At 38.8% G+C, this 17,902-nt stretch overlaps 1 protein-coding gene across 1 annotated transcript in view; it reads right to left on the reverse strand.

The window, feature by feature from the left end:
• Window positions 1–13,677: 13,677 nt before the first annotated feature.
• Window positions 13,678–17,902, reverse strand: part of SLC1A3 (solute carrier family 1 (glial high affinity glutamate transporter), member 3) — a 65,589-nt gene continuing 61,364 nt past the window's right edge. Inside the window, 3 exon segments of the mRNA XM_009894679.1 lie at window positions 13,678–14,326; window positions 15,596–15,730; window positions 17,165–17,359. Of these exon segments, the coding sequence (XP_009892981.1) occupies window positions 14,122–14,326; window positions 15,596–15,730; window positions 17,165–17,359 (535 nt within the window). The 3' untranslated portion in view covers window positions 13,678–14,121.

Consider the following 17,902-nt stretch of genomic DNA (forward strand, 5'->3'; position numbering starts at 1 on the left):
ATGAATTTATCTGATGTGAGTATGGATGTTCTCATTGTCTTTATAAACATGGAAACTCTTCTGGATTCTGCCAAAATCTTCACCTCAATATGATCTGAAGTAACTAACTGTAATGTGTGAATTTTCAGCTACTCATTTAATGGACTGCCACTTTGCTTCTTCATTAGAAGACAGCATAAATGGCACATCTTTCCACTTAATGGAGATCTCAGCCACTTAATGTCTTCTTTAGTAGCACTCCAACTAGTTCTACTCTTTTTATGCTCCTTTCAGCTGGAAGGTTTTCCATTCCTCCAATATAAGTTATCTTGCTTTTCTTGGAATGCCCTTTTGCTGTTGTGTAGTTTTTGAAATGACGTGGCCAAAGATGAACAGTGAGGAGCTGCAATTCAGCTCATTAGAAAAAAAAACACAACTATTTGCTGCTTTTATCCATCCTTTCTGGGTATCACCTTTTTTGATACTGTGTTTGATACCAGTAGTTCTTGTGTCTCTTTTTGAAAATTGTAGTTGAAAGAGATATTAGATCCTTAAATCAGAATAATGAAAAGTGATGAGTAAGGTCCATAAAATCCAAGATGAATTTCCATCTTATCACTTTTTGTGAGTGCCATGTCTAAAGGTAACATAGTTATTCTGGAAAATCTGTATTTTAACTATTTTTAAAAAACAGGACTATTGTGTAGCATACTACAGTTATTTTACTGGTCATGTATCAGAGCTGTTCTTCTTCCACAATATGCTTGTGCACATGGGAATGTCCCATGGCAAGGGGTTCTCTTGAATATTGATTGGCATCCGTATACTTTTATTTAAGTTTTTTTCTTCACTTGAAAGGTAAGCAGAATTCAGACCAAAATGCTTATTTAAATCATTTTCATGAGAACATGTTAGAAAAGGCCACAGGCCCTCCATCCAAAGCAGTCCAGTGTCACATGATGGTCAGACTGAGCGTGTACTATCCAGCCAGAAAACTTGAGGAAAAAGCCATGCAGAGCTGTTGAAAATGTTTCTGTTTAGGACCACTAGATGTCAGGCAGAACGAATAATTCATCCTGCCTGATTTGGGGTGAATTTCATCCTGGTGTAAGGGATTACTGCAAAGCCTATGAATCCACTTGAGGGAGGGAGGAGGAAGCAAGCTCACAGACCTTGGACTGGCTTTCTCTGCAGGACTGCATGTCACATCTGTCGCTCAAGCTTTCTCTGCACTTGTCTGTATGGTGAGCTCTGCCCTTACAAAGGTTGAAATTAGATATTGTGTGGACAGCACACCTTCTGAGCAAAAGCATTCTGCTGAAGGGGCTTTAAACCTCACCGATTTAGTGCAGCTTTTAGATGCAAAATTTCTAGTGTGTGGGAGCTAACAAATTCTGTGCTGCTTCTTGTCTCAACCAATTTCATGACATGAGGGTAGATGGCCACTGCCCAGTCTCCGAGAGGGACTTCAGGGTGCCCTCTTCCTTAACAGACAGTGTTCATAAATGTACAAAACCTGCTGCTCCTAGCTCCAGAGAGCAACAGGCGGGGGGGGGGGGGGGGGACACACACTGAATCAAGAAAGAGAGAGATGAAAAGGGATAAAAATTAAATGAACATAGCTGTCCTTTACATTTGCTATAAATGTGTGCTTCCTTCTGTGATGTCAGCTGAAAGAATGTTTAATCTTGGCAAAAGTAGCTGATGGGACCAATGAGTGATGACCCCATGACTGGGTTATAACTGCTTACAGCCCTGACCTCTTAAAGGGAGGAAATCACTAGTCTTGTATTCCCTCATGCTTGGCACACTAGTTAGAATAGAGATTTCACATTATATCTGGAGGCCCCATGATTTTAGTGCTAATGATATTTGTGTCTGTCGTGAATTCTCCCAAATAAACGCATTAGAGGGTTTCAAAATCGTAAATCTGATTTGCCATATGGTACAAACCTTCTGCATGCTTTTTTTCAGAACTGCTTTTCAACACAATAAAAACTTATAATGCTCAGTACCTTGCAGGAGAGAGAGAAAACGTAGCAACTTCATAGTATGCCACCTACAAATATCCTTATTCTGGGGTTTTTAAGTGACAAGCTTTTAATAAAATGCTCTCATAGATTTGCTAACCAAAGACGAAAATCTATAAAACATTTGCACAATAATATTTTTAATAATAATTTTATTAACAAATTCATAAGTCAATATATTCAAATAATAATAATAATAATTTGTATTGACAATACAAATGAATTAATTATAATACATTTGCTTTGTCTTAAAGAATTCTTATACAGCTCTTCAGTGATTGACACTGACAGCAATTTCATTAACAGATGATTAATTGCTGTACCAAGTTGCTGTCTTTCTTCTTTTACTGTTGCTCTCTCCAATGCAAGGAGCGGGATGAACCTGGAAAAAAGTCTGTTTTCTGGAGTTTTTGTTTTCATGGTCCCAACAATACCCCAAGTTCTTGAAGAGAATATTGCATAAAGTGGCAGAAACATCAGGATAACAAAAGCAGTATTTCAGGAAGGTGCATGCAGATGAGCTGAAGTCTCTGTGCTTCAGACTTTGAGCTTTCTCTGCATGAGTGGGTTGGCTGGAAAACGGCAGAGTGCGCTGCACAGCTTTGTATCGACGCTCAGCAGGCTGCTCCAAAAGGAGGCTGGATTTGCTGAAATTGATTAAGGAATAGAAAAACAGGAGATGAGGAGATGTGACATTTTGTTCACTATTTCAACCAGCCTTTCTTGAATTGCCCAAATTGCAAAATGGTACTGACTGGGAGATCTAGGAAGGAGGTCTTGCTGCTCCAGGTCTAGAAGAGAGGTCTGAGAGGGAAGTCATGCCTCTTTTGTAAAAGGTTTAACAAGGGAACTTTGTGACATGCTGCAAAGGAAAATATATGCGAGTAAACACAGCATTACAAGTGTGAAAGCAGAAAATAGTTCTTCCTGAAAGGTACTAACCATCGATTTGCAGCTCCAGAGTGACTCCTTTATACAAGATGCAGAACTACAAGGCATGAGTCAGTGAAGTGGAAGGCCACAGAAGGAATTACTGGTGCCACAGGGTACTTAGCAGCAGATAATGGGCCATTCTGTGTTGCTGAAATGCCTACTGTTGTGGGACAGGTGGAAAAAAGTAAACACATTAGAAATGTCCTGCTAGGTCAGACCAATGCTTTGTTAAACCCAGTATTTTCTCTTTGGCCTGCAGTGGAGGCACTATTTAGTGAAAGCATGTCAGCTGGCCACTTCTGTGGGTGACTTCCTTAACCTCCAAAGTTGTTGTAGTAAGGATGCTGGAGGATTTGTCCTTCCTTATTCCTTTTGGTATCTGCTTTTAGGCCTGTTAATGAATGTATACAATCACTTTTTGAACCTGTTAATCCTGTTGCCTCCGCTGTGAATCTGTCTGCCTGCACATCCTGCGGCAACCAAATTCCAAAGTTCACTATCCACTTTGTAAAGCTGTACTCTATATTAACCAGTTTAAACTCTCTATTTTTAAATACTCTCCCAGTAGTGTCATAAAGTTCCCTTGTGTATAGTAGTGTTGGATACGGTGAATAGCAGTTCTACATTTACTTTATCCACTGCCACCTTGATTTTGTTATTCTTCATCACACAACCTCTCCAAGAAAGGAGTCCCAGAATTTTTGCATCACCTCCTAAGGCAGCTCTTTTATTTCCATACTCATTTCTCTGTACATCTCTTAATTCCTGTACATCGTCCTTGAAATGCACAGACCTGGACTATCTACAGAACTTGAGGTGTGGCTGCACCAAGGCCTTTACATAGCAGCAAAATTATGTCCTCTGTTCTTCTTGTTCTGACCATCTTTGCTGATGACACCCAGCATCTTGCTGCCTTTTTTGTCTACTGCATTGATCCAATCATTTCAGGAAACTGTCAGTGACAACTCTAAGATCCTTTTCTTGGCTCATAACTGCCAGGTTTGAGTTCAGCATCATGTAGACATGAGTTAGATTTTTTTTCCATGGGTGCACTACATTATGTTTGTCTAAAGGCAAGCTTACCTCACAGCCTTTCACCCATTAAGTTTTGTGAGCTCCTTCTGGAATTTGGTGCCAATGGCAAGGAATTTCGCTACTTGAAAGAGCATAATATCACCTGTAAACATAAAGAGATTTCACTGCAAACTTCATTCACCAGGGGATCAATAAAGATGTTCAATAAAACGAGTCCCAGCACCACTTTCTGGGAGGACACACTTTGGACACTTCTTCATCCTGAGAATTCTTAGTTAAGCCCTACCATTTGTTTCTTGTCTTTTAACAAGCTTTAAATTTGTAAAGGACCTATCCTGCAGTCCATGGCAACTTATTTTCTGTATTAACCTTTGGTGTATGTATTAACATTGTCAATGGCTTTTTGAAAATCCAAATAGATTGTATCCACTGGTTTCTTTACTAGTGCACTTATAAAGTCCAGGTCTATGAGACAGCTTTTCCCTTTGCAGAAACTATGTCATCTCCTTTGCAATACCCTGTGTTTGCCCACGTGCTGAGCAGGTTTATGCTATTATCCTACCATGGCAGGAAATCAGAATTGCTGCTCTGTAGTTCCCAGTGTCTCCCCCAGCACCCTTTTACCCTTCCAATACTGTCTCTCTGGTGTTCACAACTGGGTTTGTATCTGGAGAGTGCTTTACCCAGCAGACTAAAGTATACTGTGAAAAGTCATGAATTGAAAGGAAAGAAGAAACAAGTGAAGCTTGACTCTCTAGTTTACTGATTACAGCTCTGAAATAGAAGAGCCACTTTGGGTTGGAATTAAGCAAAGTTCTGCCCATGGTCCTGGAATTATTTTCACAATTTTAAAACTCTTCTCTATACTATTAGCAGATGATGTACTTTTTGAATGTGGTGGAGTTTCGTGGTGGAGTTTACTGGTGGTTTGATTGTTGCTAAACTGTGGAAGTCCTAGTGCAGTTTGACAAAAATATTAATTGACAGAAAGGTCAATATTTGCTGGAGCAGATTTTGAGGGGTATTATTTTAGTAGGATTCAGTATTGCAGACACAGGATTCAATATTACAGACATCAAATGTTCAAAATCATGAGTTGGGCCCTTTTAAGACTGATTTAAAAATAGTCATTTGGAGCTCTTTTTCTTTGCTTTCCGGATGTTTATGTCACATCATGTTTTTAGACAGCGATGAGGGCTGGAAATGTATTTTAAGACAGTGTAAGCAAAATTCTCCTAATTCTGACCCTAGGAGTTTGCAGTACAATACTTAGTCCTACAAGAGTTGGCAGTACTGCTGGTTTGAAAAGGACAGGCTCAGGCCCTGGCCAGATGCTGTGTAGCATTTTCTTCACGCAAGCAGAGAGCAGCTGCATAGCTGGTGCACGTGGCCCTGGAAGATTTCAACTGACTCATCTAAATTCTGAAGTAGTTCAGGGATTTTGAGGCAAATTATCAGCCCACCAGGAGGCAAGACAAGGAAGAAAAGTTCAGTGCTCATGCTTTGTTTGTACTCTGAGGGGCTCTGTAACTTGTCAGCAGGTTAGTGCAGTGGCGTTGGCAAACTGGCCTGGGACGACTCTGTTTTAGGAGAAAGGAAGTTTCAAAAGTTTTGTATGTTCACCTCTTAATCAGATGTACCAAATGCTCTTTGGCCACAGCTGATGGCCTGGATGATACTTTTCCAGTTAGGTGTTGATCAAGGGTTCCTGTAGAAAGACTAACATTTGGCCTGGCTCACGTCCCTTCAAAATACCTTATGTCAATGTACTGTCTATATGCATCAATAGGCACAAGGTTTGGCAGGTAGAGAGTCTACGTGTGGAAATCTAGCATTTTCATTGCACCTTGGGGGACATCAGATTACCAAGAGAAAGCCCCTTGAAAGAGAAACAATTGAGACTGGAAGGGAGATTAATTGTGTGAAACTCCACTGTGTTAGCAATTAGTGTTAGCAAATTAGCCTATACACCACCATTCCCCCAATACCTAAAAGAATGTTTTAGGAACTGTGGCACACCTCTTCCCCAAGACATCTTCATCTTTCCTGACAGGTGGTCCGATAAAGCACAGACAAATGAACACACACACATGAAAGAATCAAGACAAGAGTGAAGGTGTTCACAACTGAACCTGTTTAAGGCTGTGCTGAACAGAGGACAAGATGAATGACTACATTCTTTATGTGAATAAATTGGGTAATAATAATAGTAATAATAATAATAACAATAACAACAACAACATTCTGCAGCTGAAGCAAACGTTAACTGTTGTGGTCAACTGTTCATCAGAGGATTTAACTTCATTTTTTTAATTGGAGGGGAAATGTTGCATGTAAAAAAAATTTGCCACGCGATGGCGGCATAATCCAATGAGACAGAAATTTTGGCTGTCATTGCTGGGAAACACTTTGCAGTTTTTAGGAGGCTGATTGTTACAGAGCCACAGTACATCTGAAAATGAAGCATTGGCAGCATCTGAATAGCTCTTTTGCACTGTGGAGGCTAAGTGGCACAGTGGGTTAGTACCGCAGTCTTTTTCTTCTGGAGATTCGGCCTTACATCCTGGCTTAGCCTGTAAATGAAAGCAAGTTGGGTGGTCTCATCCCTGTCCCCATTTGTGCATATCACAAAACCACCAGGCAATTTGGCATGGCCAGGAGCTGCTGCCTGGGAGAGGAGCAGGATTCGAGTAGGAGAGGAACTGCAGGTCAGGAGCAAAGTGAACTGTGAGGGGAGGTTTGTGCAGCACCTGCTCAGACCGAATGACAGTCATCGTTTGTCATCAATACTAATTTTATTCTGAATATATTTGCACTGTACTTTATTCTCTGTGCATGAACTCCAAGTCAGCTCTTTATTTTATCCTTCTCCCTATTGCAGTTCATGGGAGTTTTGCCAGCGAGAGGAGCCAGCAAGCGCCACAGGATGTGTCCTGTTTTTATGTACAGTTACAATGAACAAATTCATTTAGGTTTCGTTTTGAAGAGAAGGTAGTATAAATTATTAAATACACCTTAAGTTATCTACAGCACAGGAGATAATAGTACAAAGGTACTATGCACTAGTGGCAAATCCTCAGGGTTTGGATGGTGCATGAGACAAGACCCAGGTGTGTGAGGCAGCTGCATTGTACCGGCTCTCCCCAATCTTGATTTCGCTGGAAACAGCCCTGGTGCTAGGGCAACGCTATTGTCCCTGCTTTATTGTTCAGGAACCAAAACGCAAAAAGGCTGAGTCGTGTCTAGGTTTATGAAGGAGACCAAGAATACTACAGAGACCTCAATCTGGGTTTATTAAGAGGTGCTGCAGTAGAGTTCTTGGAGGAGAAGCTGTAAAAATGAAGAGTAAAACCAAGAGACAATGTGGGATAGATGGAGAGAGGAATATGGTACTGCAGAAAATGGGAAATTGGTCGAGGCATTTTAAAAAACCACAATGCAGGAAATGAACACAACTTTAGGAAGAAGAGTAATAGTAACAATAGTGGGAAAAGATCAGGAAAGAGTTGGTTTTTATACTTTTTATCAAATACCAGAAGTTTAAAAAGCTCCTAAAAAGCCAATAATACAATGAAGAAAAAAATTCAGGCCATCAGGAAAAGCAGAAAAAATGTGCAATGACTAGAGAAAGGAAATTGTAAAGAGCAAAGAAAAAGTACTAATATAAAAATATACTGCTGAAAAATGCAGTTTTGAGGCAATACTTGTGAAGCAGTGCCAACTTCTGTAAAGACGATTGGCTTTAAAGTGAGGAGATGTTACAGAAATGTTGAAATATTTCATTTGGACATTTTTCTAGCGAAATGGTTCAGTGTTTTAATTCTGAGTTTCAGTTCATGTTACAGCTAGCTTTGTTTTAATGTAAAATAGAGTAAAAGTGATCCAGAAGTGAGATAGGATGTTTCAAGAACTGGAGAATGAAGCATTTCATTATACCTGAAAGAGACTGTTCTTTCTTTTTAAGCAATAAAAAAATTGTTTCATGATGCCCTGGAAGAATTATTCTTCCCAGTTTTTCAGTTCTGTCACTGAAGTGAAAAATCAATTATTTGTGCAGCCCTAGTTGTGTAATGAGGCATGTTGAAGAAAAACTTTGGTTAGAAATGCAAGTGCTCCTGTACCAGAATTTTTGAATTTTAGATACCTCTGGGTGTCTTAGAGACATCTGAGGAGCCAGGTGGGGAAAGAGAGAAAAGGAAAGGGCTCACCAGGAAGGATCATATCATCTGGCGACAGCTCTCTGTTATCAGGAGGAATCTTGCTGCCTCACTGATGTTGCAAGTCTGGGGTTTTAGTTTGGCATGGAGGTGTACAAGTCTTTCTCCATCTTCCAAGAGTCTTTCTCCATCTTATTCCATGCTTCCAGGGTAAGCAGATCTCTTTAGAAAGATGACACAGAAATCCAAACAGGGAGTGATCTATCAGTTCATCTCAGATTTTTTATCCTGTTCTGGGAGATGGTTGATCACAATAGACGCAAGTTGATCACACACTGTTGATCACAACTACCACATTGCTGATCACAATAGAAGCAAATTACACTTTTCTGTACCGTTTCCATCATAACTTTATTAAACCAAGCCTTTTTTACAGGGTTAGTTGAAAAAAAAAGAAGCCCTAAATTTCTTCTCAGTTGTGCCTGTGTTGGAACACAAATGTCACTTGTGCAAATTCAGTCCTTCAGAAGGGAAGACAGAAATACTTTCCTGTGCCAGTAGTTGATTTTCCACATGCATGATCACTTTGCTTCATACTGGCCACACACTGTTACAGAGACATAAATTCTTGCCTAAGAATGGCATGTCTGTTTCGTACCCCAACTTCTAAATGAAAACACTGCTGGAGAATTATGGAATACCAGAGATCTTTATTCTGCGTGAGGGCACAGGAGTGATACACCAGCTCTCTTTCTTTAGCTCTTTCCAACATGACAGTAATTCTAGAAACACAAAGATACTTACCTGGATTGAGTGAATAAATTTGTAGGTAACTAGAAAAGAATTGGGAAAAGTTATTCTCATGCACTTTAGAACGCTATGTCTTCTCTGAATTTTTTTTTTCTTACAAAACTGGTTGCATTGTATATTGGTTTAACCCAAAATAATACAGACAAATTCATAGAAGTCATTGTCCAGTGGTTTGTTGGTGTATGTTCAGGAAGACAGGACTTCTCCCTGCTGCCGCCATCTGCTCCAACCAACACAACTTTTCAGATGCAAGTGACTCAGCTCATGTCTTTTACACCTTCCCATTCCTTCTGAAAAGACATTAACTTCCATTACATGCTAACTGCCAGCTGAAGTTGTTGCTGAATGAACCATCACAAACCACTTCTGTGAGAAAATGAGTGGATTGTCTAAGACTGCTGTAATGTTACAATGCTGTAATTCCCAGTCAGTGGTGGTTTTGGACTGTCAAATTGCACATCAAAAATGAACTGGCAGCTTTGCAGTAGCTAAATCAATGAAAATGTAAATAGCCATTTTTTTAGTGTTTTGCAGATGAATTTATATACTTGAATTTGAATGAACTTAAGTATGATGAATGTTGGTTCCTCCCTCCCCCCCTTTACTTATTTATTTTGATCGTGAAACTGTAAGCAGGTATGTGAAGTGAGGAAGCCCTGCTATATCAAAGCCCTGCTGTATAAAATGGCCTGGAATTCCTGAAATCCCGTATTATGAGCTTGTCAGCCCTGAGTTTGTGCAAAGCTTCTATTACAGAGCCTTTGAAAGAAATTCTAAATGACAAAAAAGCAGTAACGTAAAACTATTTTTATTGAAAATACATCTACAAAGTAATGTTTCTCAATCCACTCTGGGTGCATGCCAATGCAGAACCAGCGAGGGATGGGAAAAGGAATCTTTCTATAATACCTGATTTCCATAAGAAACAAAGTTAGTATAAAAAAAGATCACATTCTTTGTGACACAATTCATTTTTCTCAGCTGATGTCATAGAAAGACAGCCATTTACATTGTCTTTGCAATGTATTTCCAAACAAAATCTTAACAAAAATTAAATTGTTATGCCATAAATTCTACAGTTAATGTTTATACACACATTCTGAATACAGTATCTATATAAAAATATCTCTAATTACATATCAGAAAATGCCTGTCTGTATCCTAGATTTGCATTCTGTTAGCAAAAAAAGATCCCCCATATTTGTTTTCTTTCAGTAAAAGATTCATTTAGAGCTTTGTTGGTTTGACTGCTCAATACTCTATATTAAACCCTGCTCACTTCATTCACTAGAGAATTCCTGCTTGTATTGTCTGGGTTACTCAAGTGGAGAAGATGGGCAGGAGTTTTCAGTCCTAAAAAAAAAAACCTTGCCTGGGAAAAAAAATCGCCTTCAACCAGCACGCTGACATTTTAACTACAGTTACTTGTACACCATATTTATGTTCTTTTAGTGACAGAAGTAACATATTAAATGTTTTTTTGAGTGGCAACTGGGACATGGTAAGGGAATCCTTCATTTCCGTCATCAAAATTTTTTTGGTAGGGGGAAGGAGAAAGAAGACAACTGAACGTTTTAATACAAAAGATCACTCAACACGGTTGTGCCTCTCCATTGATATTTTTTCACTCCCCCAACTGTAACTACATTATAAAACTTTCCAGTTTAACCTCAATAATAATATAAGGCAAAAAGGAAAAAAATATGTTATTTGTATTTCCAGAAATGGGCTTCATCAGAGAATAATCTTGAAATGAACAAAAAAAGCCTCAGGATTATACGGGCATTATCTCCCTTTTTTCATTCTTTCCTTATCTATTCCCTGAAAGAAAGCTACCATATTGAGCTTTAAAATCCTTTCAAATTAAAATGCCAACATTTATTATAGTATTTACTATTTTGCAATTTGTATATTTTTCCTAGTAAAAAGTAAAAAAGCACCCATTAGTTTTACTTTCTAAAGGGTTGTTTTTTCTTTCTGAGATGCTACTGATAAGCAACACAAGGATTTTGAAATTTCACATTGAGATAGGGAGCCTTCTTTTCCAGATGGAAAAATGTAAATCCAGCTAATAGCTCTGTAATTTATCAGTGGGGTTGCCAAGCATTTGGGAGGTTTGTGATCAGGAAACCTCCTGTTGGCCTCAGGGGCGCATGTTTAGAACCCTGTCCCTTTGGGATCTGAGCATCTCGCCCTTCTGCACCTTCTGCAGAAGGCTGGCAGTACCTTCTATTCTTATTAAGTAGATCATTGGTGTACCCAGAGCATGCTATGTTTTTTTTTTCCAAGCAGAGATGAAGACACATTTTCTGTCCCAGAGTCAATACAGCCTATGGCCTTGCTCCTGCAAACACTTACACACGTAGATTGTTCAACTGAGTGATGATGTTGAAATTAAAGGGATAAATCCAGACTGGAGGTACATCCATACATATGTAAATGTTTGCAAGTCAGTGGGAGCTGCCTAGACTAAGTTATTGTCAAGATCAGCTGAGGCTAATGGCAAAACCTGTGTCTAGATAAAATACCTTTCTCAGAAATATTTCAACTCAGCTGACAGAAGTGCTGATTTTGGGTATTTTTTTTTTTCTTTATTTCTATATCTTCCCCTTTTTATCCTTTCAATTAAAGTCCTTCTTTTTATTGTCCTGCTGGTATTTGAAGAACAATATAACACTGGAGAAAAAAAAATCAGATAAAAAAGCAAAAATCCTGTTAATTTACTTATCTGGATGCAGTTACCAAATTAGAAGTATTGATTGTGGGTTTATAATGTTAGGAATTGTGCAACAGGTATTTAAAAAAAATAATCAATTTTTGGGCTCTCTTATCTGTTTTTACTTTCCAGTTCATAAAAAAAAAAAAAGTTTACAGGACTGAGTAACATGTACACTGATTTTTGTTTTTATTTAATTGACAATCTCTCTTTTTTTTATCCTCAGTTAGCACATGTCTAGCAGGACCAGTGTTGTTGTCTGTTAATTTTTTTTAAGTGGGAAGCCAACATTTACCATGATCACTGCTAATTTGGAATATATTTTCATTAATTCTTTCCAGTGCTAGCATAAAGGGAGAAAATAAAGAATAAGTGAACTTGGTGAATTCAAGATATAAATGGCTGGAAAAAGTGTGTTTTTTCCACACTTGCAGTGTCAGACTCGTACTTTCTTTACCCTACATCTTGGTTTCACTATCTAATGGTTTCTCACTCTCATTTTCTTGTGAGATCAGCTGGTACGGTTTCTTCATTTCATTCTCCTCTATCACAGAATTACCCATTTCAGCATCCCTGTTCTTTAGCTCGTGCCGTGATAAATGTTCAACAATTCCAGCTCCGATGGAGTCTCCCAAGACATTGGTAGTGGTACGGAGACGATCCCTAGGGAGAAATACTAAGTTAGCCTTTATTTCACCGCTTGTTCAGAGAACCATGCAGACTAGCTGTTAAAATGGCCTTTAAATAGCTACTAGATGATTCAGTGATTTTATGTATATTCGTTTATCTGAACTGTTGATGTCATGATTTTTTCTAGAGAAATTAACAAATATACTATGATTTGGAGTTACAAAATATGTTAATACTTTTTGGCAATTTCGTAGCAAGAAACAGCTGTGTGATGACGACGACAAAGGGAGCATATGGCAGATGCTTCTTGGAGGCATTTCTATACCCTGGTGGTTTGGGTTTATACCCTCTGAGCATGTAAGCCAATGAGAATCTACCTTGTTAGGGTCATTTCCCTCCTGACCATAAAGGGTGGTCAAGTAATTTAGGGTGGAATTCTGCTGAAATAATTCAAATCCAAACTACACAATTCAGCCCTCTTAAAGGGCTCTGCCCAGCAGATGTAGGACACATCTTGACAAGGAGTGACTGGCACTGTTACTCAATAGGTGTCCACCTACATAAGGCTGTGGGCATGTGGCTAGTGGTTAGATTATAATTTGAAGACATAATGTTCTGATAACAATGCAGGAAAGTTCTTTCAGGGATCACTTGAGAAGACTGAAGGGTAAAAGCTTCTGGAAACTATAACTAATAGGGGTTAGACAAAATAGAGTTGAAGGAAACCTTCTGCCTTTGATTTAGTTCCTGGACTTAAGGGATATCCCCATATTCTTAGAGGTGTCAGTGTTCTACAGACAGAGTTATGGAAAAACTGAGGGGCAATGCGTTGTGGTGGCTGGATAAGAGGGTTACACAACTGTTTTTTCATTTCTGTGTCCATGGGGTAGACATATGAACCTTTCCTAGTTTAGATAGTCAGCAGGGCTGCAATGAACTGGGTCAGATCTGAATCAGCTCAGCTTGATTGATGGAAAGGTTTTCATTGCCATCCTACAAAAAATAGAAGACTAAAGCAATTCTTAGCTAATTTAATTACAGCATGCCTGAAAGGTTTCTTAGTACCTTAAGGATCTCGGTTTCTAAGTAACCTTTTTGCACGTAAGAGGAACCATCATTAAGTAACACCCCTCTGGGGAGAGAAATTAATCACAAGAAATTACGATTCTTTTTAACACTTCTTTCCAACTGCCTTACACAGCAAAAGAAGTACACCCCTGACTGCAGTATTGCTATTTTTTTTTTTCTTTATTTCTATATCTTCCCCTTTTTATCCTTTCAATTAAAGTCCTTCTTTTTATTGTCCTGCTGGTATTTGAAGAACAATATAACACTGGAGAAAAAAAAATCAGATAAAAAAGCAAAAATCCTGTTAATTTACTTATCTGGATGCAGTTACCAAATTAGAAGTATTGATTGTGGGTTTATAATGTTAGGAATTGTGCAACAGGTATTTAAAAAAAATAATCAATTTTTGGGCTCTCTTATCTGTTTTTACTTTCCAGTTCATAAAAAAAAAAAAAGTTTACAGGACTGAGTAACATGTACACTGATTTTTGTTTTTATTTAATTGACAATCTCTCTTTTTTTTATCCTCAGTTAGCACATGTCTAGCAGGACCAGTGTTGTTGTCTGTTAATTTTTTTTAAGTGGGAAGCCAACATTTACCATGATCACTGCTAATTTGGAATATATTTTCATTAATTCTTTCCAGTGCTAGCATAAAGGGAGAAAATAAAGAATAAGTGAACTTGGTGAATTCAAGATATAAATGGCTGGAAAAAGTGTGTGTTTTCCACACTTGCAGTGTCAGACTCGTACTTTCTTTACCCTACATCTTGGTTTCACTATCTAATGGTTTCTCACTCTCATTTTCTTGTGAGATCAGCTGGTACGGTTTCTTCATTTCATTCTCCTCTATCACAGAATTACCCATTTCAGCATCCCTGTTCTTTAGCTCGTGCCGTGATAAATGTTCAACAATTCCAGCTCCGATGGAGTCTCCCAAGACATTGGTAGTGGTACGGAGACGATCCCTAGGGAGAAATACTAAGTTAGCCTTTATTTCACCGCTTGTTCAGAGAACCATGCAGACTAGCTGTTAAAATGGCCTTTAAATAGCTACTAGATGATTCAGTGATTTTATGTATATTCGTTTATCTGAACTGTTGATGTCATGATTTTTTCTAGAGAAATTAACAAATATACTATGATTTGGAGTTACAAAATATGTTAATACTTTTTGGCAATTTCGTAGCAAGAAACAGCTGTGTGATGACGACGACAAAGGGAGCATATGGCAGATGCTTCTTGGAGGCATTTCTATACCCTGGTGGTTTGGGTTTATACCCTCTGAGCATGTAAGCCAATGAGAATCTACCTTGTTAGGGTCATTTCCCTCCTGACCATAAAGGGTGGTCAAGTAATTTAGGGTGGAATTCTGCTGAAATAATTCAAATCCAAACTACACAATTCAGCCCTCTTAAAGGGCTCTGCCCAGCAGATGTAGGACACATCTTGACAAGGAGTGACTGGCACTGTTACTCAATAGGTGTCCACCTACATAAGGCTGTGGGCATGTGGCTAGTGGTTAGATTATAATTTGAAGACATAATGTTCTGATAACAATGCAGGAAAGTTCTTTCAGGGATCACTTGAGAAGACTGAAGGGTAAAAGCTTCTGGAAACTATAACTAATAGGGGTTAGACAAAATAGAGTTGAAGGAAACCTTCTGCCTTTGATTTAGTTCCTGGACTTAAGGGATATCCCCATATTCTTAGAGGTGTCAGTGTTCTACAGACAGAGTTATGGAAAAACTGAGGGGCAATGCGTTGTGGTGGCTGGATAAGAGGGTTACACAACTGTTTTTTCATTTCTGTGTCCATGGGGTAGACATATGAACCTTTCCTAGTTTAGATAGTCAGCAGGGCTGCAATGAACTGGGTCAGATCTGAATCAGCTCAGCTTGATTGATGGAAAGGTTTTCATTGCCATCCTACAAAAAATAGAAGACTAAAGCAATTCTTAGCTAATTTAATTACAGCATGCCTGAAAGGTTTCTTAGTACCTTAAGGATCTCGGTTTCTAAGTAACCTTTTTGCACGTAAGAGGAACCATCATTAAGTAACACCCCTCTGGGGAGAGAAATTAATCACAAGAAATTACGATTCTTTTTAACACTTCTTTCCAACTGCCTTACACAGCAAAAGAAGTACACCCCTGACTGCAGTATTGCCAGGATGTCCCTGCATATTACACTTCTAAATATCTTCTAAGCCCTTAGTGAATCCATAAAGATACTTACAGGAACCAGTCCACTGCAATGATAAGAGTGATATCATCTGTAGGCAAACCTACTGATGTAAGCACAATGACCATGGTGACCAGTCCAGCTTGAGGAATCCCTGCAGCCCCAATACTGGCAGCTGTAGCTGTGATGCTGTGCAAAGAGATGGCAAAGAGCAATTAATTGACTGCCACAGTAAACTCTCCTTATTATCTGGCAAGCATTAAAAACAGATATGAAGCAAGAAGGCATTTGTTCAGTAATAAGTAAAAAGATGAGCCTAGACCCCTATCTGGATACTGCATAGCTGCAGGGAAGTGTGGATCTTAATCCAAAATATTTACACTAAACCTTTATCCAGAACTCTCAAAATGGGATGCTGTTAGGAGGTAAATCCTCTACTAGATGCTAAGGTCCAGACAAAACCATTACAACCTCCACCCACTGAACAAACTTGCTCCACAAGCTCAAACACATTATAATAAAAGCTGAGGAGGTAATTTTGTCCTGGCAGACCTAGTGCAAGAATTTCTATTCTCCGTCCATCTCACTATAACTTTGTGCCAGGTGAAGTATCTCCTCCAGCAGTTGGCATTCTGCCATCAGAACGCAGAAGATTGCCAGAAACCTTGAATCATGCAGTCTAGTAATGATATAAATATGCTTGTTCACACCTGGTTTAGGAATAATTTGTTTTGTCAGGTGATGTGGCAGGGAGCAGCTCCAGTACTAGTGAATGTGGAACTACTGCCTCTGAGTGTGAATGCAGAGTTTTGCCTTCTGTTGATGAATATTGAATTAAGCTGGTGGTTTTTATGGAGAGAAGGACTTCTGGTTGAAAATGTTTTATATTCCTAGTTCACCCTATCTGAACTTCTAGTGTTTCTGAGTGTTAGATGTATGTCTCTCTGTCCTACAGTGTCCCTCTCTCCCCTTGCTGACATTTCTTTCTTCTGTACATGTACCCATGACCCTTTTCTCTTAAAACTGTTTGAGTAACATAATGAAATTAATGCAGATCAGTTATCATTGAGTGCTATTTAGTGGGTTGTTTGCTGTTCTGTTTCAAACATGAAGGCTTGTGTGCTTGAAAATATACCTGTCTTCTCCACCTCTATCAGCTGGTGTAATAAAAGGTATTACTGCTCCCTTCACAGCTTGCTCTACTTGTATCCTGAGACCATCAGGACTAGGAAAACACTACCTCTCCCAGCATTAGCACTGTGTCGCTTTTATGCTACTGCTTTGTACATGCATTATAAAGTACCCGGTACCGATTGTAAGTCTATAGCTCCCAACAGCGACATGAGTTCTTAAGAAAGAAAATTTAAAAGCCATTAAAAACTGATGGTGTTGACTCTACTAAGTGCAGTGATAAGTGTGTCATGCTACAGTTTTTTAAAGGTTTGACATTGTGTGCTGGGGGGCCCCTTCTGTGCAGAAGATGTAAATCATTACAGTTATTCAGCTACTGTAGCAGTTCCTGTTTTTAGCTCTAGATGCTTTTGTGTAATCCCACACATAACAGCCAGAACGAGTCATCCCAAAGGTACTTTTATTAGGTGTAGGTAATAATGGCTTCTGTACCTGATTGTGATAATCTGCCCAAAGTTCAGATCAAAGTTGTTAACCTGTGCAATGAAAATTGCAGCCAAAGCCTCGTATAAAGCAGTTCCGTCCATATTAATTGTAGCACCAACTGGGAGTACAAATCTTGTAACTCGTTTGTCCACTCCATTTATTTCTTCTAGACACTTAAATGTAACAGGTAGTGTTGCAGAACTGAAACAAACAAACAAAAAAGACAGCGATATATGGTATAAATTCTATAAAATGGGAATGAGAAGACTGTCATGCATAGTGATGACAAGAGAGATTGTTCTGTCTTAATTTTTTTATGTTATGTACCAGAATATTTTCTTAAAAATGTGAAGGTTGAATTTAAGCACTTCTAATGATGGAGGTTCTCCTAATACTCTTGGGAAGTTTTTGCACTGGTTAATTACTGTCACTGTCTATGTAGTCCCTAGTCTGAATGTGTCTAACTTCTGTATTTTGTGACAAGATTCCTGTGCCTATTTAAACATTCCCACTTCTTATTTTTATGTCTTGGAGTTATGATTGAATCATCCCTAAGCATTATTTTCCTGAAGTTATACAAATGAAGCTATTCAAGCCTTCGGTAAACAGCATGTTTTCTCTTATTTATTTGCTGGGTCCCCTGGAAAGGGCATTTTGATGGACGATTACATTACTTTACCACTTGTAGGTTAACACCAGTAGGCAGCTAAGCACCACACAGGCACTCGGTTACTTGCTCCCATA

This window comes from Charadrius vociferus, unplaced genomic scaffold (assembly GCF_000708025.1).
Source record: "Charadrius vociferus isolate BGI_N301 unplaced genomic scaffold, ASM70802v2 scaffold450, whole genome shotgun sequence".
In the NCBI taxonomy this organism is placed as follows: Eukaryota; Metazoa; Chordata; class Aves; order Charadriiformes; family Charadriidae; genus Charadrius; species Charadrius vociferus.